This window comes from Phyllostomus discolor, chromosome 7 (genome assembly GCF_004126475.2).
Source record: "Phyllostomus discolor isolate MPI-MPIP mPhyDis1 chromosome 7, mPhyDis1.pri.v3, whole genome shotgun sequence".
Classification (NCBI taxonomy): Eukaryota; Metazoa; Chordata; class Mammalia; order Chiroptera; family Phyllostomidae; genus Phyllostomus; species Phyllostomus discolor.
The window spans coordinates 118,946,628-118,970,228 of record NC_040909.2 but is presented as its reverse complement, the minus strand read 5'-3'; the positions used below and the strand labels follow the sequence as shown (position 1 = coordinate 118,970,228).

Sequence of the window (23,601 nt, the reverse complement as noted above, 5' to 3'; positions counted from 1 at the left end):
ATTTGCATATATTGCATATATACATATCATTGCATATATTGCATCAATTACAACTTGAATTGAATTACTAACATTAGTTTAAATTTTAGAATAAAATATGTCCAAGGAAGATAAGTTTACTACATTTTATTTCCTCAAAACGTTCTAGGCTTTTTCTGAGTATGACCGACCCCTGTGACAGATGATTTTTAAATAATTAAAACTTGAGTCATTTTTCCACCTGAGGGTCAGCTTTTCTACCTTTAGCACTTTTTACTTCTGATTATCCTGGTTTTTTATCCACTCATGAAATCTTATTCTCCACCAATAATAAAAATAAAACCGAATCAAAACGTACACCTTGGCCATTCCAAAATCCCTCTACCAATATGGTAGCCTTGTGGTGCACACAGGGGGCTAGCAAATGGAGAGGCCTCTCCATGAGCCCCTGGGGAGCCCACACACTAGGGAGCAGAGTGATGAATGAGCAGTGGAGGCTGGTCGGGAGAGAGAAGGCTGCAGGTGCACAGACGTCAGCAGAGATAGAACAGGGAGATGAGTCGGGACTGTGTCGGCTGCAGAATTTCCTAATTCTACTTCCAGGCCATGCCTGTGTGTTTTCTAAATTACCCCCTACATGGTGAGACATCCAGCGAGCCTGTGAACGGCACATGGTATTCTAGGTTTATATACCATTCGTTTGTTTCCTTTTCCTCTCAGCCCCCTTTTTTTCTTTTTTCCAAGATGGTTTCATAAGTAGAGCTTTGTATTTTTTCCACTTTATGTCCCGGACATAGGTGGGTCTACATTCAGGGCGGGTCATTTTCACAGCCACCCTGCCACTGACTGGGGTTCAGGTTTCCAGGTTTTCATTGTTACAGCTAAGGCTGCAGCAACTAGCTATGTGCCTGTATCATTTAATATTTTTATGCTTATTTCAGTAAAAAGAGTTATGTATACAAAAGAGTACTGAATCACAGGTATGTATATTCTGATAACTACTAAGCTCTCCTCAAAAAAGCTCATACTAACTGACTTTCTTACCAACAGAGCATGAGGGAGGCTGCTCCCTCACACTCTCATTGCCATAGGAAGCAACATCTTTTTAACGTTTGACAGTCTGAGGCCAGAGTCTCTTTTAGACTTCTCTCCTTCACATACTCAGCCTTTCCGAGTCCCCTCCCCTCCTCCACACTGTAACTAATCAAAGGTAATTAGGTGGGAGCCTAAGGTATGACTGACTACCTTATGAAGTTGAAAATGTCATTCTTAAAGCTTTAAAAGCCCCCATGGCCCCAGAACACAGTTCTTGTGGACAGTGGTAGAATTATAGACAGTGAGGCTGATTATGCCTGCCCCCAGGGCCCTGAAAGTACCCCCAGATTTTGTTCTGAGACTGGCCCTGCCTACCCTCCTCCTGCCCCAGCAAAGGTCTTCTCATACATATTCCCAGACTTGTCCCAGAAGGAAGAGGGACAACTTAATTCAGAACAATCTTCTCCTCATTTTCCTTTCCTTAATGTTTAGTTTATAGGTGGCACTTGGGGAAGAGGAGGGTGGGACTGGGTCGAGGTGGGGAAAGACAGAAAAAATGGGAACAACTGTAACAGCATAAACAATAAAAATAAAAAAAAAATATATATATATATATATATACACGGTCTCCGATTTTTTTAGACTGAGGAGGGGTGCAAATAAGCATGCATCCAACAGAAGAAAACCGAAACCAAGCCCAGGAAGGGAACCTGGAGAAGATCCTGCTTTCCACGTCTGCTTCTCCACTTGATGGTCCATGAGTATCCCGCACAGGTGCCCTCCCGTGTAACTGAGACTTGCCCCACTCCTTCCAGACTCTGGAGAGCAAACCGCAGATCTGCCGCTGACACCGCGGCGGGGAGGCCTGTGTGCACAGAGGGAGTCAGGGATTCACAGACTGGCTGTATCCTTAAAATATATGCAGTGTGTGCTGTGTATGAGCGCTTGTAAACCAGCTGTCTTCCTCCAATGTAGGAGTGAATTTACCTCCTACTTACATCAAGAATTTACATATTTCTTAGAAACACAAATTACATAAGGACTGTATCTCAGATTATAGCCTTGGCTCAAAAACTTTTATTTTTAACATCGATTAACTGCATAGGCAACCTATAGGCTACGGGTATAAAAGAGAAAAAAACTGGAAAATATAACCTGGTATATCTGGTAAAGCAATGAATAAAAATGTGAAAATGTAATTTGCTCTGGATCATTTACCTTTATATTAGTCAATTATGTAAATTATGTAGATAACTAATATTAGAAAGAAGGACAGCAAGATGTTTATTATGTTAGTCTAGATCAGCATTGTTCAATAGACACATACACAAATGTCCTGGACTTTTTTAATATACCTTTGAGAATTTGTCCATAAGCTCGAATGTCAAAGCTGCCACTCAGGGGTGAAGACGCTGCTTGAATTCTTTGAACACGAATTCTTGATTCCCCTGGCCAATTATTTCCTCTGTAAACAGACTCATTCTCTGTCTTGTTCATGATTATCTAATTCCCAAAATAAATATTGATGAAATGATTAAACACGACAACAGCTAAGAAGATTTCTCTTTCACCATAGTATGATCCTGGGACACAATGTAAATGAGCCTCACATGCTCAGGATTCTTTAGAACATCAAGGAGAGTCACATAAATCAACCCAGACCACACCTACACAGCTGCAATAATGAGGCCAAAGTCAACTGTCATCTGTGCAGCAATTAGCTGGAACCACAGTAATTCCTCATTAATTCAGAGTGTACCCTTCATCACTCAAGGAACAAACATTTATCAAGCAGGCATTCTATTCAAGGTACAGTGCTAATCTCAGTGGGGAGGCAAAGATACCTGAGATGCAGCCGTGGCTACCAAACACCTAACAACCTTGTAGGGAAAATACACTCGGGGACTTGAAAACTTAACTAGCAACACGAGGAAGAGAACGATCAGTACAATGACTGATCCAGACTCAGGAAATGCCTGACTATGTCGAGAGCTAATCAACTGGCAAAAGAAACACGTGCTATAAAAACTCATAGACTAACTCTAATAGTGAAAATCATATTGTCCTGTTTCTGATTCCTCACAGTTATCTGTTAATCTTGTGGAATTTAATGCCCACAGAAATGAGTGAACATAAGTGTCAAAGACATATGAGAGAATGTTCATAGCAACTTTATTAACAATAGCCCCAAACTGAAAATAACACAAAGTGCCATGAACAGAGTGAATAAATTGTGGTATGTTTACACCATGGAACACTGCAAAGCAATAAAAAAGAATGATCTACAGCTACATGCAATACATAACTCTCACAATATCAAATAAAGTAAGCTAGATGTAAAAGATGTATTGCACATTGACATGATTAAAACTAAGCAGAAGTCAAAAGAGTGGTTACCTAGGAGTGAAAAGTAAGTAATCTAATGACAAGGAGAAGGCACAAGGAAGACTCTTGGAGCTAATGAGTTCTGTATCTTGATATGTGTAGTGGTTACAGGTGAGCATTTACTCTGTAAAATCCATGGAGTTCTGCAAGGTGGCAGGATATAGGATGGACACACAAAAACCAGTCCCATTTCTCCATACAAATGACAAGCATGTGGAAACCAAAATTAACAACACAAGAGCACTTACAATTGCTTCAGAGAAAATGAAATACTTTTGTATAAACCTAACAAAACAGGGACTGGATCTGACCTGAAAATTGCAAAATCATTATAAAAGTAATCAAAGAAGACCTAAATAGGCTAATAAAAGAAAACAAGAAAGACCTAAATACATGGAGAGACACATAGTGTTCACAGATTGAAAGACTCCACATAATAAAGGTGTTAATTATCTCCATAACAGAGGTGGTAAATCTAGGTTTGATGTAATTCTTATTGACATATCAGCAAGAATTTTGTAGACACAAACATGCTTTTTCCAAAATTTATATGAAATGACACAGGACCTGGATTAGGGTAAAACAGTTTTTCATTAGAAGAATAGAGAGGAATCACTGTTCCCAATGTTAAGACACATATGAGGGGGGCCCCCAAAACAGTATTATCTTCTGGAAGTGGGCATCTTCTAGTACAGGCATCCTGCCCTTAGTGAGTGTTCTAGGAACCCATCTGTATCAGTGTACCAGCTGGCGTTGTTGTGAGAGGCTGACTTTGGCTTCAGCATTTTTTTTTTACTATTCTTTCAACGTACTTGCCCGTTTCACAATGGGTGATTTATGAGTGCACCTGCCCACACTGCACTGAGTGTTCAGCAGTTTTTGACCAAAAATGGCATGACTCCTGTACCCCACCCACCCTATTCACCTGATCTCGCCCCAAGCAACCATTTTTTTTTTATTTCCCCAGGTGAAAAACGCTCTCAAAGGGAAATGTTTTACCAATAGGGATGTGGAAGAGGTAAAACAAAAAAACTGTAGAAGCACTAAAAGGCATCAAAATCAAGGGTTCAAAAACTGTTTAAGCTATGGAAAAAAGTGTATTACATCAAATGGAGAGTACTTTGAAAGTGACTGAAGTTTAAACATGCAAGAAAAAATACACAATTTTTATAAATAAATTGCAGGTTTTGGGGGGTTCTACCCTGTATGATTACATTTTTCTACCACAATTTTCAAGAGATTGCTGTCAGTATTGGAGGAAGGATCAACACATGGAGAGACAGAACAGAACAGAGAAATCAGAAACATGCCCACACAAATAACCCAGCTTATTTTTGACAACCGTGCAAAAGTAATTAAATGGAGGAAGGATAGTCTTTTCAATAAATGGTGCTGGAACCACTGGAGCTGTAGGCAAACAGATTAACCTCCACCTAAAACTTCACATTTTATACAAATATCAACTTAAAGTGGATCATGGCCTTATACACAAAATGTACAGCTATAAAACTTTCCAAAAGAAACAGAAAAACATTGAGCACTTAGGGCTAAGCAAAGAATGCTTAGCCTTAAAAGCAACATTAGAGATTTGGCTTTCCTCTGCTCAGGGGAGAGAGTCCTGACCGATCTTTGGAGTAGAAAGGCAAGCAACCAACATATTTCAGCATTTTTGAAAACAGAGGACCAAGGATTGTGGCAGAACTGAAAGAACAAAGAACGGATCCTAGGGGGAGTGCTGCAACAAGAAGAAGCAGCTTCAACACAACCTGCCCTCACCAGCACAACAAAATACAGAAGGTGGTAGACAGAGTGACCCACATTTAACCAGCTGGCGGGAAGGAACCACCAAAGAAAGACTCAACAACAATCAAAACCCAAAGGCAAACACAAAGCCAACTTAAACGACAGCCCAAGACCAGTGAACTTGGGGGGTCAAGGAAACAGCACCACTGAAACTCACTGCTACTCTACTAAAGAAGTTCACATCATAAACCCAGGGAGCCAGAACAGATCAATATAAGAAGCTGAGGTGAACAAGAAGAGTCTCACAAACAATGGGAAGACAAAGAAATACTCCCCAAATGAAAGGAAAGGAGGAAGCCTCAAAAAGAATGCTAAATGAAACAGAGGCAATTCAACTATCAGATATTGAATTCAAAGCAGTGATTATCAGGAAGCTCAATGAGCTCACAATGAGCTACGAGAAACTACAGGGAAGCTACAATGAACTCAATGAAAACTACATCAGCATAAAAAAGGAAATAGAAACTCTCAACAAGGGCCAGGAGGAAATGAAGAATACAATCTCTGAAATGAAGAACACAGTAGAAGGAATGAAAAGCAGGATCGATGAAGCAGAAGATCGGATCAGTGAGCTAGAGGACAAAATAGAAGAAAACACCCAGAAAGAGCAAGAAAAGGAAAAGAGGCTCAGAAAAAATGAAGAGGGATTAAGAGAAATGCAAGACAATATGAAATGTAATAATATCCGTATAATAGGGATACCAGAAGGAGAAGAAGAATAACAAGGGATAGAAAACCTAGTTGAACAAGTGATGATGGAAAACTTCCCTAATTTGATGAGACAAAAAGTCACACAAATACAGGAAACACAGAGAGTACCAATCAAGAGGAATCCAAGGAGGCCCACCTCAAGACACATCATAATTAAAATGGCAAAATTTCAAGACAAAGAGAGAATCTTAAAGGCAGCAAGGGAGAAACAGGAAGTAACATACAAGGGGGCCCCAATAAGGCTAACAGCTGACTTCTCAATGGAAACACTCCAAGCCAGAAGAGAATGGCAAGGAATAATCCAAGTAATGAGAACCAAAGGCCTGCAACCATGACTACTTTACCCAGCAAGGCTCTCAATTAAGATAGAAGGCCAAATAAGAAGCTTCTCAGACAAAAGAAGTCTAAAAGAATACACCTCCACTAAACCAGCTCTACAAGAGATGCTGAAGGGACTGCTTTAAGGAAAGAAAGGAAAAGAGAGAGTGAGAGAGGATCACACGTACATAAAAGGCAATGAATAAGTACCTATCAATAATAACCTTAAACGTAAATGGATTAAACGCTCCAATCAAAAGACATAGAATAGCTGATTGGATAAGAAAACATGACCCACACATATGCTGTCTACAAGAGACCCACCTCAGGATAAAAGATCTGCACAGGTTGAAAGTGAAGGGCTGGAAACAAATTTTCCAAGCAAATGGACAGGAAAAAAAAAGCCAGGGTAGCAATACTCATATCTGACAAAATAGACTTCCAAAGAAGGTCCACAAAGAGAGACTCAGAAGGTCATTTCATAATACTCAAGGGAAGAATTCACCAAGAAGACATAAATATTGTAAATATATATGCACCCAACATAGGAGCACCCAAATACATAAAGAAAATCTTAGAGGACTTCAAGAAAGATATGGACAGCAACACAATTATTGTGGGGGATTTTAACACCCCTCTATCAAAAATGGACAGATCTTCCAAACAAAATATCAACAAAGATATTGTGGCATTGAACAATACCCTAGACGAACTGGGCTTTACTGATATTTACAGAACCCTCCATCCCAAAGAAGCTAAATACACATTTTTTTCAAATGTACATGGAACATTTTCAAAGATTGACCACATGATAGGACACAAAACAAGCCTCAACAATTTCAAAAAAATTGAAATCATACCAAGCAATTTCTCGGATCACAAGGGACTGAAACTAGAAACCAACCACAAGGAAAAAAACCCAAAACACTCAAATTCATGGAGATTAAACAGCATGCTATTAAACAATGAATGGGTCAAGAATGATATTAGAGAAGAAATCAAACGGTTTTTGGAAACAAATGAAAACGAACTCACAACAACCCAAAACTTATGGGACACAGCCAAGGCAGTCCTGAGAGGGAAGATCATAGCGATACAGGCCCACCTAAAAAAGTTAGAAACATTTCAAACAAACAACCTAACCCTACGTCTACAAGAACTAGAGGAACAACAACAAAGACAGCCCAGAGCAAGCAGAAGGAAGGAAATAACCAAGATCAGAGCAGAATTAAATGACATAGAGACAAAAAGCACAATTCTAAAGATCAATGAATCCAAGAGTTGGTTCTTTGAAAAGATAAACAAAATCGACAAGCCTTTAAGCAGACTCATCAAGAAAAAAAGAGAGAAAACCCAAATAAACACAATCAGAAATGAAAGAGAAGAGATTACAACAGATACCACAGAAATACAAAGGATTGTAACAAATTACTACAAAGAGCTGTATGCCAAGAAATTTGAAAACCTAGATGAAATGGACAAATTTCTAGAAAAATATAACCTTCCAAAACTCAATAAAATGGAAGCGGAAAGCCTGAACAAACCAATAACAGCAAAAGAAATTGAAGCAGTAATCAAAAAACTCCCAACACACAAAAGCCCTGGACCAGATGGTTTCACAGAAGAATTCTACAAAGCATTTAAGGAAGAACTAACACCTATCCTTCACAGACTATTTCAAAAAATCCAAAAAGATGGAAGACTACCAAACTCTTTTTATGAGGCCAACATCATCTTAATTCCAAAACCAGATAAAGACACAACAAAGAAAGAAAACTACAGGCCAATATCGCTGATGAACATTGACGCTAAAATCCTCAACAAGATACTGGCAAACCGCATCCAACAGTACATTAAGAAGATCAGGCCCTGGCTGGCATAGCTCAGTGGATTGAGCTTGGACTGGAAACCAAAGTATCCCAGGTTTGATTCCCAGCCAAGGTACATGGCTGGGTTGCAGGCCATAACCCCCAGCAACCACACATTGATGTTTCTCTCTCTCTCTGTTTATCTCCCTCCCTTCCCCTCTAAAAATAAACAAAATCTTTAAAAAATAAGTAAATAAAATCTTAAAAAAATTAAAAAAAAAAAAGAAGATCATACACCATGACCAAGTGGGATTCATTCCAGGTATGCAAGGATGGTACAGTATACGCAAATCAGTAAATGTAATACATCACATAAACAAAAGCAAAGACAAAAACCACATGATCATATCAATAGATGCAGAAAAAGCATTTGATAAGGTACAGCACCCATTTATGATAAAAACAGTCAGCAAAGTGGGAATAGAGGGAGCATTCCTCAACATAATAAAGGCCATATATGAGAAACCTACAGCCAACATTATACTCAATGGGCAAAAATTAAAATCTTTTCCACTAAGAACAGGAACAAGACAAGGATGTCCACTTTCACCACTTCTATTCAATATAGTACTGGAAGTTCTAGCCACAGCAATCAGACAAGAAAAAGAAATAAAAGGAATCCAAATCGGAAAGGAGGAAACAAAACTGTCACTGTTTGCAGATGACATGATAGTGTACATAGAAAATCCTATAGACTCCACCAAAAAACTGCTTGACCTAATAAATGAATTTGGTAAAACAGCGGGATACAAAGTCAATATCCAGAAATCAAAGGCATTTCTGTACACCAACAATGAAACAGCAGAAGCAGAAATCAAGAAAAAAATCCCATTTGAAATAGCAAAAAGAAAAATAAAATACCTAGGAATAAACCTAACCAAAGAGGTAAAAGACCTGTATTCAGAAAACTACATAACACTGAGGAGAGAAATCAAGGAAGACACGAACAAATGGAAACATATACCGTGTTCATGGATTGGAAGAATTAATACCATTAAAATGTCCATACTACCAAAAGCAATTTATACATTCAATGCAATACCTATTAAAGTACCAATGGCATATTTCACAGACATAGAACAAACACTTCAACAATTTATATGGAACCATAAACGACCCCGAATAGCTGCTGCAATTTTGAGAAAGAAGAGTAAAGTAGGAGGGATCACAATACCTGACACTAAACTATACTACAAGGCCACTGTAATCAAAACAGCCTGGTACTGGCATAAAAACAGGCACATAGACCAATGGAACAGAACACAGAGCCCAGAAATAAACCCAAGCCTCTACGGTCACTTAATATTTGACAAAGGAAGCAGCAACATAAAATGGAATAAAAATAGCCTCTTCAACAAATGGTGTTGGGAGAACTGGACAGCTACGTGCAAAAAAATGAAACTCGAGCACCAACTTACACCTTACACAAAAATAGATTCAAGGTGGATAAAAGACTTAAATATAAAGCGTGACACCATTAAAGTCCTAGAAGAGAACGTAGGTAGGAAAATCTCAGATATTTCACACAGAAACTTTTTTACTGACTTGTCTCCTAGAGCAAGGGACATAAAGGAAAGAATAAACAAATGGGACCTCATCAAAATTAAAAGCTTTTGCACAGCTAAGGAAAACAGTATCAAAATAAAAAGAGAACCAACTGTATGGGAAAACATATTTGCTAATGATACCTCAGACAAGGGTTTAATCTCCAAAATATATAAAGAACTTACACGACTCCACTCTAAGAAGACAAGTAACCCAATTAAAAAATGGGCAAAGGACATGAACAGACACTTCTCCAAGGAGGACATACAGAAAATCCAAAGACACATGAAGCGATGCTCAATATTGCTAGCCACCAGAGAGATGCAAATTAAAACCACAATGAGATACCACTTCACACCAGTCAGAATGGCCATCATAAACAAAGCAACAAACAACAGGTGTTGGAGAGGATGTGGAGAAAGGGGGTCCCTAGTGCACTGTTGGTGGGACTGCAGACTGGTACAACCATTATGGAAAGCAGTTTGGAACTTCCTCAGAAAACTAAAAATGGATCTGCCTTTTGACCCAGCAATTCCATTGCTGGGACTCTATCCTAAGAACACTAAAACACCAATTCAAAAGAACCTTTGCACCCCGATGTTCATAGCAGCACAATTTACAATAGCTAAGTGCTGGAAGCAACCTAGATGCCCATCAGTGAATGAATGGATCAAAAAACTATGGTACATTTACACAATGGAATTCTATGCAGCAGAAAGAAAGAAGGAGCTCCTACCCTTTGCAACAGCATGGATGGAGCTGGAAAGCATTATGCTAAGTGAAACAAGCCAGGCAGTGAAAGACAAATACCACATGATATCACCTTCAACAGGAATCTAAACAACAAAACAAAACAAAACAAAAAAAACTAGCAAAATATAACCAAAGACACTGAAATAGGGGATAGTCTGACAGTGGCCAGAGGGGAGAGAAGAGGGAATTTCAGGGGGGAATGGGTAGGGATTACAGGAACAAATTTGGAGGACACATGGACAAAAACTAGGGGTGGGGGGTAATGGGGGGAAGGGGGGAGGGTTGGGGGGGAGGGCTGGAATGGGAGTAGGGGGAGAAAACTGTACTTGAACAATGATTAAAATAAAAAAAATGTGCAGCAAAAAAAAAAGCAACATTCATAAAAGGGAAAAACTGATAAATTTGGATCTCATCAAAATTGGAGACTGCTGCTCTATGAAATGCCGTATTAAGAAGAAAGGGAAGGCGCTGACTGGGAGAAGATATTTAGAGACATTCCTGGGGTCAGATGAACTTACACGTGTGGCAAAATTGCATAGAACTACACATATACACAAAGGACCTGCATCTAGACTATATAAAGAGCTTTAAAAACTCAAAATAAGAAAACAATTCAGTCAGAACACAGGCAAAAGGAAAAGCACATTGTGTAGAAGAGGATATATGGATGTTCAACATCCTTAGCCATTAGGGAATGCAAATTAACACCAGAATGAGCTATCTGTAGAAACCCTAACAGAATGGCTAAATTAAAATAGCGTTAATGCCAAATGCTGGCAAGTGTGTGCAGAAACTGGATCACTCATGCACTGCTGGTGGACGTGTAAAATGGTATAGCCACTTTGGAAAAGCATGTGGTACTTTCTTACAAAGCTATATATGTGCTGATTGCACTGTTAGGCAATTAACCTGGAAAAATGAAAATGCATGTTACATGAAAACCTATAGATGAATGTTTATAGCGGTTTTATTTATGATAGCCCGAAATGGAAAACAGCTGGCGAGTTCTTCACTGAGTAGGCGGTTAAACACATTGTGGGCATCCATGTCATTAAACATTGCCCAGCAACCGAAACATCCAAGCTACTGGTAGCCACAGCAACTTGAAGGGTGTCAAGGGAATTATGCCCAGTGAAAAAGCCACTCTCAAAAGGCACTTACATGTACGATTATATAAAGTCTGATTCTATTTACATAACATTGTTGACAGGACAAAATTATAGAGGTGGATTAGTGATGATCAGATAGAAGGGAGTGAAGGAGGAAGCGAGGTGGTCATGGATATAAAAAGGTAGCAGGAGGGATCCTCATGATGGAATCACTCTGTGGTGGTCAGATGAATCTACACATATGATAAAAATGTACAGAATGACACACACATACACAACTAAAGCGCAGAGAACTGAGCATGTTTGGTAGATTGTATCCATGTCATGCTATTATGCTATTGTTATACAAGATGTTGCCATTGGGGGAAAGTGGGTGAAGGGCATAGAAACAGTTCTGCATTATTTCTTACAACTGCATATGAATCTATAATGGTCCCAGGGTTACAATTTTTAAAATAATTCATTGATATAGACATTTACATGTATATTAGTACGTCTCCTTAATTTGAATTTTTAAAAAATTTATAAAAATATAAGTACTATAGTCTACAATTTAACCTTGGGTTAGCTAAAGCTAGAGAAGACATGATTACCAATTTTAATGAGAAATTTTGAAAACAGAGAGACTATTATTGATACAGATGCTCTGCCAACACGAAGCCCTAAGTTAGTTGTTACGTTTTGTTGTCGAGCTGAGAGAAAAAGACTGAGAAGTATTTACAAGACACTCAGTTTGAAGATACTAAAATTAAAACATTGACCCAAAACAAGATAAAGGCAATTTTTGTGAAATACCTGCCATTTTTTGGTATTTTTAATCACAAATTGTTTGTTTAGTTAGCAAAAAAGACTCTATTGTAGTAGAGTCTTTATGAGACTCTACTACAATATCTAATCATTATTTAACTCTTAATCTTGAGCTTATTATATTTGTTTTTGGTTTGTTGCAGGAAATTATATTAACTGATGTCTTTTTGTAGAATATTAATTTTAAAAATCTCATCATATTATAATATTTAATATTTATTTTGTATGGCTTACAAGCCATACAAAAAAATTGTCAGATCCTTTTGGAATTGTTGAAAACTGTCTCATTCCTCCCTGTATCAATTTTGATACCGGAAAAGTTAAATGGTGTTTATAACAGAAACAATTGAAAAGCACACAAAACCTAACATGTTCTTTCAATAAATAATTTTTGTTCAAATATCTTTACAGGAAGTGCCCACATTTTTCTTTTTAATCAACAGAGAAGACTACTTAAATATGACAGTGTCATAAGGATATTTACCCTTGTTTTTCTCAAAATTATATTTTTAAATATTTTAGAAAGATTTTATTTATTTATTTTTAGAGAAAGGGGAAGGGAAGGAGAAAGAGAGGGAGAGAAACATTGATGTGTAGTTGCCTCTTACGCGCCTCCTACTGGGAAGCTGGCCTGCAACCCAGGCATGTGCCCTGACTGGGAATTGAACTGGTGACTCTTTGGTTCACAGGCCCGCACTCTATTCACTAAGCTACACCAGCCAAGGCCCATAAATATATTTTTGAAGATTTTTTAATATTTAAAGTGATAATTCATGCTCAAATTCAACAAGTCTTCATTTGCCTTCAATTTGAATAATTGTCTTGTCCTATTAAAAGATATTCAATCTCTATGTCACCCATTTGTAAAGATTAAAAAGAAAGTTTAGTAGATCAAAGCTAATGCTTCATAAATGGAAAGTAAATAGTAACTTGTAAAATTCTAGGCTTACCTGCCCAAAGCTCACAGCCAGCAAGGGTATATTGTAACTGCAATTATATGATGTCATGGTGACAGAATATTGGTTGGTCATACTTGATCCATTAATTTTGGTCTGATTCACCTGGAAGTGCTTTAAAAAAATTCCTCTATTTGCTAATGCTGGGAGTCTTCTCTTTGGCATTTCTAAAGAACATAAAGTAAATGGAAAGTAAAATTGCATAGATTCTACTGATAAAAAAAGAAAATCACCGTTAAATGACATCCACATGTCATAGAATAAGCTGTTTAAAATCAAATTTTAGAAAGATGATCTTAAGGCAAATAGTTTGTGACACTCGGTAAACTTTCACTTCTAGAATATAAAGCTTTAAGCTTGTTGGCCAATGAGCCTCATCAGGTGAAACAAGCAAATTAAAAATTGTTTAAATTGTTACTTAAAAGCCACCACACCCTGGGTTCCCTGTCTGTGGGCAGGTTATCTCCACTTGTCCCAGGTGCCCTGCACGGGGAGCTCACCAGGTCACGTGCTCCGGAGGGCAGGGCAGGGCCGGGACTGACCTTTTCGCTGTTCTTTATTAGGGCCCGACCCACTGCCTGCCACCCGGTAGGTGCTGACTAAATGTTCTTTGACAAGTTACATCTATCCCAGCACAAATCAGCTGTCTTACTGTGTGTTCCACCAATTATAACGTAGATTCGATGATAGCGAATTCAAAAGGAGTGATTCTAAAGTAGTAACATTTAATTTTTTACCAGTTGGCTCATTATCTTGCACTTGAAAATCTCTGAAGAATGGAAATAGTGGCTTTTTAAGATGACTGGTATTATGTTAACATTTTAAAATCACAGTTTAACTTTAATTATTTTATTATCATAGCTTATATATAAATATATATAAAATATATACATACATATATAGAAACATATATGTGTATGTATGTGTAAATATATATTATATATATATATGAATCTACTGAGATGATTAGAAAAACAATACCAACACTGCCAGAAATAAAGTTTTCATTTACCACATTATTAATTACTGTTAATCAAGTCCATGGACAGATTCAGCTCAATCTTACTAAACAGATATTGATGCCAGCATCCACATCAACAATGCTGATTGCAGCCTTATAGAAACAGATTTCTATGTTGGCAGTTGTTTCTCAAAAATCAAACAAAGCAAAATGAAAATGATTGCAGCAGTTTACCTATCTGGAAACAGAATCCAGGACTCTAAAACCCAATTTTTGCTATAATGACAGTTTACATTAAGGATGCACTTAGACCAATCACCTGGCCCTACTCCTTAAATAATGGTTATATAACATTACTGTGCAAAAAGAATAACTCAGAACTCTACTTTTCATGGTAAGAATTTACTGTAAGATAGATTTTGATGGTTTAAGCAGATGCGAAATGACACTACATACCATCCCACACTGACGTTGTAGGGGTCTGTCCAAAGTATACTGCATCCACATAGAAGGACTGTGATTTTGATGCTTTCTGTAAACTAATCCTCTGAAGAGAAAAATTAGTCCCAGTGTATTTAGTTTGTATGAGGTCCAGAAGGTCTATGCAAGTGTATGTCCAGCTGAAATATGGTACATTAATTAGCTATATCAATCAGTTGTAATGGTTAATGTAAACAAGTGCACTGTGAAAAGCATTAAAATCTTAAAGAGTAAGAAGTTTTTTTTTCCTCACAAGAAGACCACCAAGCACATTTTACTAGTATAGAAAAGCAGCCATAAGAAAGGACGGCAGACAACAGAAACTTACAGCAGTAAAAGATTTAATGTTACATCCAAATATAGGTTATCTTTTATTTGCAGCCTTGGCAGTAGCTGCAGGAATGTAAACTATTTTATAGCAACCGATAAGAAAACTAAGGAGCATATACCTTGATGTACAGCACATACGACCCAAAAATGAAGTAAACTATTTTAGTAGAAAATGTCAACGATAGAAAAATAAACTCAGTCCATTACTAAGAAGCAAAACTGGATCTTGATATTACTGCCAAAAAAGCTCACTTGAGATGCATTGTCTCCTGTTCTGGGGGGTGGGTACTGAGTTATTTATAGTACAGTACCTTTTAAGTGTGTAACTTAGATTCAGATTTTTCCATTACACATGAACTGTGCTAGAATCCCATAAATTACAATTAAGCAATTCTACTATGATAGTTTACAACAAAAAGAAATGCTGCCATCCAATTAACAAAGTAAAGTTTAACAATAGTCTTTACATCTTTATAGCTACTGCTGTAGTTATTAACTGCCTAGTTTGTTTGGACATTTTTTATTCTCATTTCCTTCCTGGTTTGCAAACTCATCAGTTGCAGAAAATCATATGCTGTGCTACAGTAAGTTCAAGTGCCCTTTAAAATAACACAAGTACTTAGGGACTCTCGGTAGAGTCCTATTCATTATATGACTGAAGTTTTAAAAACCACTACTTAGAAAATTTGGTACACTTAACACTTTACCATTGTTTTGTTTTTTAAATGGTCATGGTGATTATTCTTATTTTCATAATCAATCGATTGACTTTTGGTATAGCTGTTTCTGTTAGGAAGCTCTTGTGGAGGGCAGGGAAATAACAGTTGGACCCGTGGAGTGCATGATTTATCAAAAACTACAAACAAGCAATGGCTTTGCCTTATCTTCATAGTTTACACACTCTAGTATAAGTTAGATTATCCAGTTGATTGTGTGACTTACTTGTTTCCATAAGCAAAAGTATATGTAAATTGTACATCAGTGCTTCTAGTAACCTTGCTTTTGTCTTGGTATTGAAATTTTAGACCAATATAATTTGCCAGGAATCCTTTGTATGCTAAACATAACTACATAAAAAAAAAGAACACGAAAAAAATCAGTAACAATATCTTACCACTAAATTATTTTGTAGCAATTCGAGGTCATTCATTCCAATCCAATAAACAACTATCAAGCATTTTCCTAACAAAATGTATCATGACACCCAGGAATAAAAAAGTAATTTCAGCCAATTAGGTGCAGAAGATTTGGAGAATATTTTATAGAAGAGGAAGTAGAGTCAAAATGACCTTACAATGAATTATTAATTCTTTATTGTTTTTTAAGATATGGTCTCCTTAAAAAATGGAAATAATTCATTCCACATAGCTGCTAAACTACATAAAAATGAGGTCCACCCCCAACTGAACTCTTCAGGGAATTTAAAAGTCCATTACATATAGAGAGGGAAATGAGAGAAACGGTTAGGTGAATGCAGCTGAGCATTTACAGATGAAGATATCTCTGTAAAACAGTGACAAAATGCCAGTTTTAATGGTCTACAATACCTCAAGAAGACCAAAATCATTTAGAACTTCCAGCTTCATAACATGTACTACAATTTGGAACTTAAAAACAAGAGAAAGAGTAAATTTATGATTCTTAGTCTTAAATACCTATCCTAAAATTGCCAGTTCTTCTTCTCAAATTTTTTTTTCACTTTTCCCTGAGATCACCCTATCCTGGCTAAACTTTTTTGTTTCTTCAAAATTGATGAAGGCATATTGAACAAATATGCATATTTAATTGTTTTAGTATTCAAAGTTGAGTGAAAATAAATGTTTTTGAAATTATGAGGAAAAGCGGGATACATGTGCATGGCACTATGTATTATTTTAATTTCTTTTTTTGAGAATCAGCGGAAGAGAAAATCCCAAGCACCCAGAAACGGAACCACAGTGCCTGTCCGATGTGATGTGATTTCACGTGACAAGCACTTCTCCTTGTCTTAAAATTTCATGAAACCATATTACCAAGGGATTCTACAAATTTAATTAGCATATCATTTTGTCGAGCTTACCTGATTATAAGGAAATAATAAAATGTCTCCATATGGTAGTCTGTTTGGTTTAACATCTGCTGAGTCAAAAAGAACAGCTGGGTTTTTCAGGGAGTAACGACCACAGTAAGCATCCGTTTCAGCTGTCTTCTGCCCTCTATTAATATGTTCCTGCAGACACGGTAATATTTCAAGTGAAAGCATGATTTATTGTCCCGCTTTACTCCCCAACATCTCCATCCAAGCCCTTCAAGTTCTGCTTCGGATCTCATTGCTTCCCAAGTGGCTGTAACTAGAAATGCTTTCTCTCTTCCTTGGAATTCTAAGCTATCACTCTCTAGCACTCATTTGGATCTGTAATCACATAATCCCTTGTAACTGTATTCCCAAAATCCTGCCTTCCCTCATTATTATGCACTCCTTAATGATATTTAATCCTTCCTTCCACAAATGTTTATTCAGTGTTCACTGTGTGCCAGGTTTTTGTTTGTGTGTGGATTTGATTTTTGTTTAACCTTTGGGGTTCTAGTGGCGAAAGCTGTCCCTGAAAACAAAAGCCTGCCTCTTTGGAACAAAGGGACCGAGTATGATAAAACAAAGGATGAAGGGAGGTGTCTGACTCACATAAAAGCATCAAGAAAAAATGACGAAGAGAAAGTGGCACAGAAGTTGTCTTTAAAAATAAAAAGGAGTTACTCAAAAGTAAAAGGGGACCGAAGGGCTTCAGAACAGGGTCAAGCCCGTGCAGACAAGCAGGTGCTGTGAAATGCAAATTGTCAAGGGAAGGTGGAACAAAAACTGTGTGGGGATGAGGATGGGAGATGAGGAAGGAAAGAAGTAGAGTATAAATCTACTTGGGCAATTCCCTTGGCTGCAAGTACTACCTTCAGGATAGGAGAGCCCAAATACTCATAGATTTGTTAAATGAGGTTGAAAATGTAGCCCATTAAGTGGATTTTCCCTTTTTTTCCACTAATAAACCTCTTCATATAGTCATCGAATGATCTATATTTGAAGGACTCCTATTTATCTATAGGGTATTGATCTGAACTGAATAACTAGCATAGTTCTTATCCTGATGATATTCACTTCAATATGGTGCCTATCTGGCTTCCTTAAGTCCTCAAAATAAGAATTAGGAGCGTAGCATATTTTAAATTTTCTTCACTGTGTATCCATGAAAAAAATCTTTATATCTTACCGAGAAATACATAATCACAAGGCATTGTACTGACTGAGCAGAGAGTTATGTCAAAAAACAAGGGAGGTGGTTTACTACGTAACACCCTACTACAGATTGTATTCTCTGTGTCCAAGGGAAGAAACCAAACAAAAACCCCTATAGACCTTATATTTGTCCACTCTCTATTGACCAAGAAAGTCCAGGTGTAGTGGAAATACTGCTTTCACAAGCAAATCATTACATAATGCAAAGAGATGTTAGAACAGACCTTACCAAAAAATTATATTTGCAATTTGACTTTGAATGATAAGGAATTATTGCTGGTTCAAAAAGAGAAATGACAACATTTCAAACATTTATATGAATTCTTAATTGGTCAGTTTCACAGTTCATTAAACAGTCCATCATACCAGGTTGAAATCAGTTTCATAATCTCTGAAGTATTTCACAACAAATCCTTCTTCAAAATTTGCGATTTGTGGTGGACACTTGGTGCTGACCATTTCTTCCACTGCTGCCTGAAACTAAATTCACAGATAGGAACTTTAGCACCTTCTTTTTTCATGAAGAGTTAGAACATTATTAATTCTACTACTGATTCTCCTAATTAGTTACAACATATTCATGTGATAATTCCCATACTTTAGCCATAATTAAAAGATCATTTCCTAAATAATTAATATGTGATCATTTTAGTGTCCTATAACTTTTTCAAGAGTTTTAATTTATAATGATGATAGTTACATCCAATTAGCTAACATTAGCTTCCTTAGTTATTGCTAAGATAGATAAGTTTGTTTAATAGTTTTTAAAAAAGAGAACAATGAGGCAAATGTAAATAAATTAGCACCCAATTAAATGGACACCAAATGAATAGTTTTCCAAATTTAATCAAAATTAACTGGAAAAAAAATCCATACAATCTGATGCATTCTGTTCTTCTCAAAAGAGGAGACACAGATATTGAAACTATTTAAAAATAATAAATAATTTCAGATACAAAGGAACTGATACATATTCATGAGATCTCCTATAATCGCCACACCTATTTCTTTGGCAAAACACGGATATAAATGATGTTTAGAACTGAGGACTTGGGATGACAGGTGATCTTTAATCATCAAATAAATATTAAGTTAAACTCATTGTACAGGGAGTTGTCAAAATTCAGTAACTCCCATACGGAGATGCATTGGACCCTGTTGGCACAGATCTGAGAAATCCCCTTTTGTTCAGTCTCTGTGATACTTCCTCCCTTCTGTGCTCACTATGGGTTGGCTCTAACCCAGCATGTCAATTAGAGAATATTACTACTACTTAAAGCATTTTTTTAAATAGAAAGTTTAAATGGGTTTAGATGCTTAAATGGGTTTCTGTTTAAAAAATTAACACAACATACTTCAGCTACTGATGACCAGGGGGTAAGAGGCTTAGAAGGGATCCCATCCCAAGTCAGTGTAAATGTCTCCAAACTGGGCTTTCCTTTGGTTTGTTCTGTGATATCCAGCGTGATGTTGTATCCTTCAAACACTTCATAACCAAGCAGATCAAAGTCTCCTGCAACGAAGAACCAAACCGAATTTTAAGAGGTGAATTTAAAAATATATCAATATATCCATAGTAGAAATCAAATTTAACAAAATTGGTTTAGTTTGGGGTCCTATTATCACAAAATAGAAATGCATAGGGAGGATGCAGGTCCCAGAATTTGCACAGATTTATTCACAGCAGAAATAGGAAAACCGCAAGATACCTTGCTGTTTGTCAAAGGTGCTGTTTCTGTGGCTTACAAGGATGTATTGTAAGACAAACAAAAGGAAGTTTGGGGACCATGAAGTAAAGATCAATGGGCAGTAGTATATTTCAAAAGTTCTTTAAGTTTTGTGCCAGTGCCACTATCTTAGTGCAAAGAGCTAAGCTGGGATATAGCTTTTCTTTTTTTTTTTTTTTTTTAAAGACACGGAAGTGGGGTAAGGTACAAAGCTGAATTCCAAGGAACAGTCCTGGGCTTATGAGGCCTGTTAATATAATTTGACATTGAGAGAAATAAGGCCCTGTCCTCAGATGTCTGTTTTTTCTTTTTTTTTAAAGGGTTTTAATATCTTAATTTTATTTTAAAAAAATTTTGATTGTATTTTTCCAAATATTAAGCACTTTATATCTCCCATCCCCCTGTAATCACCACACGGTTATCCATTGTCCACGAGTCCTTTTCCTTTTTTGCTCAATCCCTCCATCCTGTAATCTCCCCCGACCCAATAGCTGTCATCCTGTTCTCCATCTATGAGTCTGTCTTTAGTTTGTTTGTTGGTTCAGTTTGTTTATTAGATTCCACACATGAGTGAAATCATATTGTATTTGTCTTTCTCTGACCGGCTTCACTCAGCATAATGTTCTCCAGGTCTATCCATACTATCTGAAGGGTAAAATTTTCTTTTTTTTTTTCAGCCGAGCAGTATTCCACTGTGTAAATGTACCATAGTTGTTTCATCCACTCATCTACTGATGGACACTTGAGTTGCTTCCATGTTTTTGGTAATTGTCTATTTCCTTTCCTTTTGGAGGATGCTTTACTAGTGGAATCTCATTGACCTTCTCTGCTAGGTAAAGTCCTAGAATTTTCCCAGTTATAATTTTGGTAGTGTACTACTTTAGGTCTCTGCTGAAGCCTTAAAATTTCACTCTGATCTATAAGTAAGTTCCTGGGAAAACAAGGATAATGACATTTTTATTTATAGAGTGTTTTGATAATCTAATTTTGGGAGAATTTTTAGAACTTCAATTCATGTTACACAAAGTTTTTCACCCTCCACCCAACCATCAAATTAATAATTTCTTGAGATGAGACAAACTTTGAAGTAAAATTTGACTTATGTGAATTGAGAAATAATGATTGCCCAAAGAAAAGTAAACACATACGTATTTTGGGACCTATTTCATGAGTTAAATATCCCAAACACCCAAACCGATTGCTAGAATTGACTGTAAGACTTGAAAATCTGAAACATTAGGTTAACAGTTATGACTTGAAAAAAGAAAATCATAGAAAGGTCAGATAATTTTGGAAATGCTTCACTAAACACAGGTGAACTGGGTTTTTTTGTTTGCTGGTTTGGTTGGTTGGTTGATTTCTCACTGCAGGTTTCCTCAGAGACTTTCATATTCCAAAAGTCTTCAAGGACAAGCCGTGGTCAGCATGGATCTGACCACAGAATTCCTTCATCCTGCCAAATCTGGCCAGACAAGTATCTCCTGAGCAATACTGATCTACTTAAATTTCATTTCCAGAATTAAAATCTTCACTAATTTTTGCTAATTTATAAAGGGTCACTTATACTGTTGTGTGTAGTATATATGATGTGTTTCTCATGCATTGGAGTTGTACATTTCTTGAAATACAATGGGAATTTAAATTGTAATAGAACAGAAACAACCATTTAATTTCTATTGTTTCTAAATCTGATCGAGGCTGTGAATCCAATTTTTTTCCTCTGTCATTTTATGGTTCTTTTACCCTTTTCAGTGGAGTTGCACAGGATACAAATTGGTTTCCTAGAAAAAATTTAAGAGACATGCAAAATGAAATACATGCTTACCTCTAGTTGATACAAAGGTTATCATGTAAACATAACTTTGGGGATTATGTGTCCTTGTCACTTGAACTGTATCCGGTTTTAAGGACCAGAGGTCATTTAAGGCTGATTGCAGTATGAAGTCAGAAGCATCAGCAGGTAGCAAGACTTGCATGAATTTAGGAGAAAAAAGGAGAAGAGTTTAAGTCTTTCTGCATTACTAGCAATGACGTCTTATAGTTTATTTTTTTAAGCACTCATAGTCTGTACCATAGATCACTTAATGAAATTGTGTTCTGAAATTGATTGAAGTTCAGTAATATTGACTACATAATTGGATTGTGTTCTCAAGTTCATATTTTATTGTTTCAATAATCCCTTAGCAATAAGCAATATATTTGACAAGCTGTAAATATTCATCAATATTTACCGACTGAAACAATTAACAGAAAGAGCAAAACTAATTTTTTCAGGACTTAGTATAAAATATAGAAATACACTGCTTTTATTAATAGATAATTAGTGTCTCATGGGTCTATCTATCACTTAATTTCAGAGATTGAAGGCAATGTTTTACTTCTTTGAAATGATGAACTTAATTCCTGTTAATTTATACCCATGAGTCACAGATATATAAAATCCTGTGTGCATTTAAATATACCTTTATCATGGTCCTTAGAGAAGAGAGTGATAGTATGTACCACATTGCTATATTTTTAATGGTTTTATTGATGCCATTTTCTATCCTACTCTGAAGGCTTTTCTTTATATTTTCCTGCTTTGTCTAGCATGCTATTAAAACTGAATTTGACCACAGCAAATACCTCTCTATAATTATATGTGTACACAAAGAGAAATACAATGCCCCCTTATCCTTTATCACTTACCAGTTTTTTCCATGTTATAAATTAATCTATAGTGGTACAGTGAACACGAATTAGCTTCTACACACGGGCCGGTCACTGTGATCCTCTGGACTTCCTTAGTTGCACTAGCTGTTTCCCAGTTTTCCAAAGTTATAACCTATTTCCCAATTTAAGAAAATATCTTTACTATATAAAAAAATTTTAAGATATCATAATTCAGCTATGCAATGCCTCTTTATTGCTCTACTTTATTTCAAAGGATAAAATACTTTAAATTTTAAGTTTTATCAAGTAACAGCCTTAAAGAGGCTGTTTCTATAATACTGATATTCTAAGCCACAATTCAATAGTTTTTCATGATTGCTTTCCCTGCAAACAGTATGCTAACTAGGAAAATGAATAACCAAATAGAGGTTCCCATCTTTGAACACTTGCTTTCTAACCAGGGGAGCTATAATCATGGCGAACCTGCATTTCCTGGACAACTGCTGACTGGGATTGAATAACTTGTTCTTCATTTACTGCGTCTTCAGTCTGTTGTTCGGCGTAGACATTTCTATACTGGTACAGTCCAACATCAACAAAAGCACTGAGTCTATACTCCTGTAGCAAGATTTCAATGTAATATCTGGAAAATAGGGTAACTAATAAATATAACTTTTTCTATCCAGAGCAGGGCATGAATTATTTTTACAATGAATAAAACTTCAACACTCTATGAAATGCCTGCCTTTTAATTGACTTACATGGTAGTATCCCTGATTTCAAATATTAAAATATGAGAAATTTCATAGTAGTTTGCTAAAATAAAATGAATTATGTAAGATATCTGCATTACTAAAGAGTTGCTCCCATTCATAACAAATTAATTCCATTTTGTCAATAAATGTTTATCATAAAAG

The 23,601-nt window shown here is 36.5% G+C and overlaps 1 protein-coding gene across 1 annotated transcript in view; it reads right to left on the bottom strand.

Moving 5' to 3' along the window:
* The window catches only part of PKHD1L1 (PKHD1 like 1), a 144,993-nt gene that overhangs the window by 86,497 nt on the left and 34,895 nt on the right, over positions 1–23,601 (bottom strand). The window contains exons 15-25 of the mRNA XM_028534074.2: positions 23,168–23,327; positions 22,721–22,856; positions 21,858–22,001; positions 19,661–19,818; positions 18,672–18,785; positions 17,100–17,249; positions 15,983–16,107; positions 14,687–14,850; positions 13,264–13,436; positions 2,370–2,517; positions 1,725–1,879 (exon numbers count right to left, since the gene is read on the bottom strand). Coding sequence (XP_028389875.1) covers positions 1,725–1,879; positions 2,370–2,517; positions 13,264–13,436; positions 14,687–14,850; positions 15,983–16,107; positions 17,100–17,249; positions 18,672–18,785; positions 19,661–19,818; positions 21,858–22,001; positions 22,721–22,856; positions 23,168–23,327 — 1,627 coding nt within the window. The remainder of the gene's footprint in view (positions 1–1,724; positions 1,880–2,369; positions 2,518–13,263; positions 13,437–14,686; positions 14,851–15,982; positions 16,108–17,099; positions 17,250–18,671; positions 18,786–19,660; positions 19,819–21,857; positions 22,002–22,720; positions 22,857–23,167; positions 23,328–23,601) is intronic.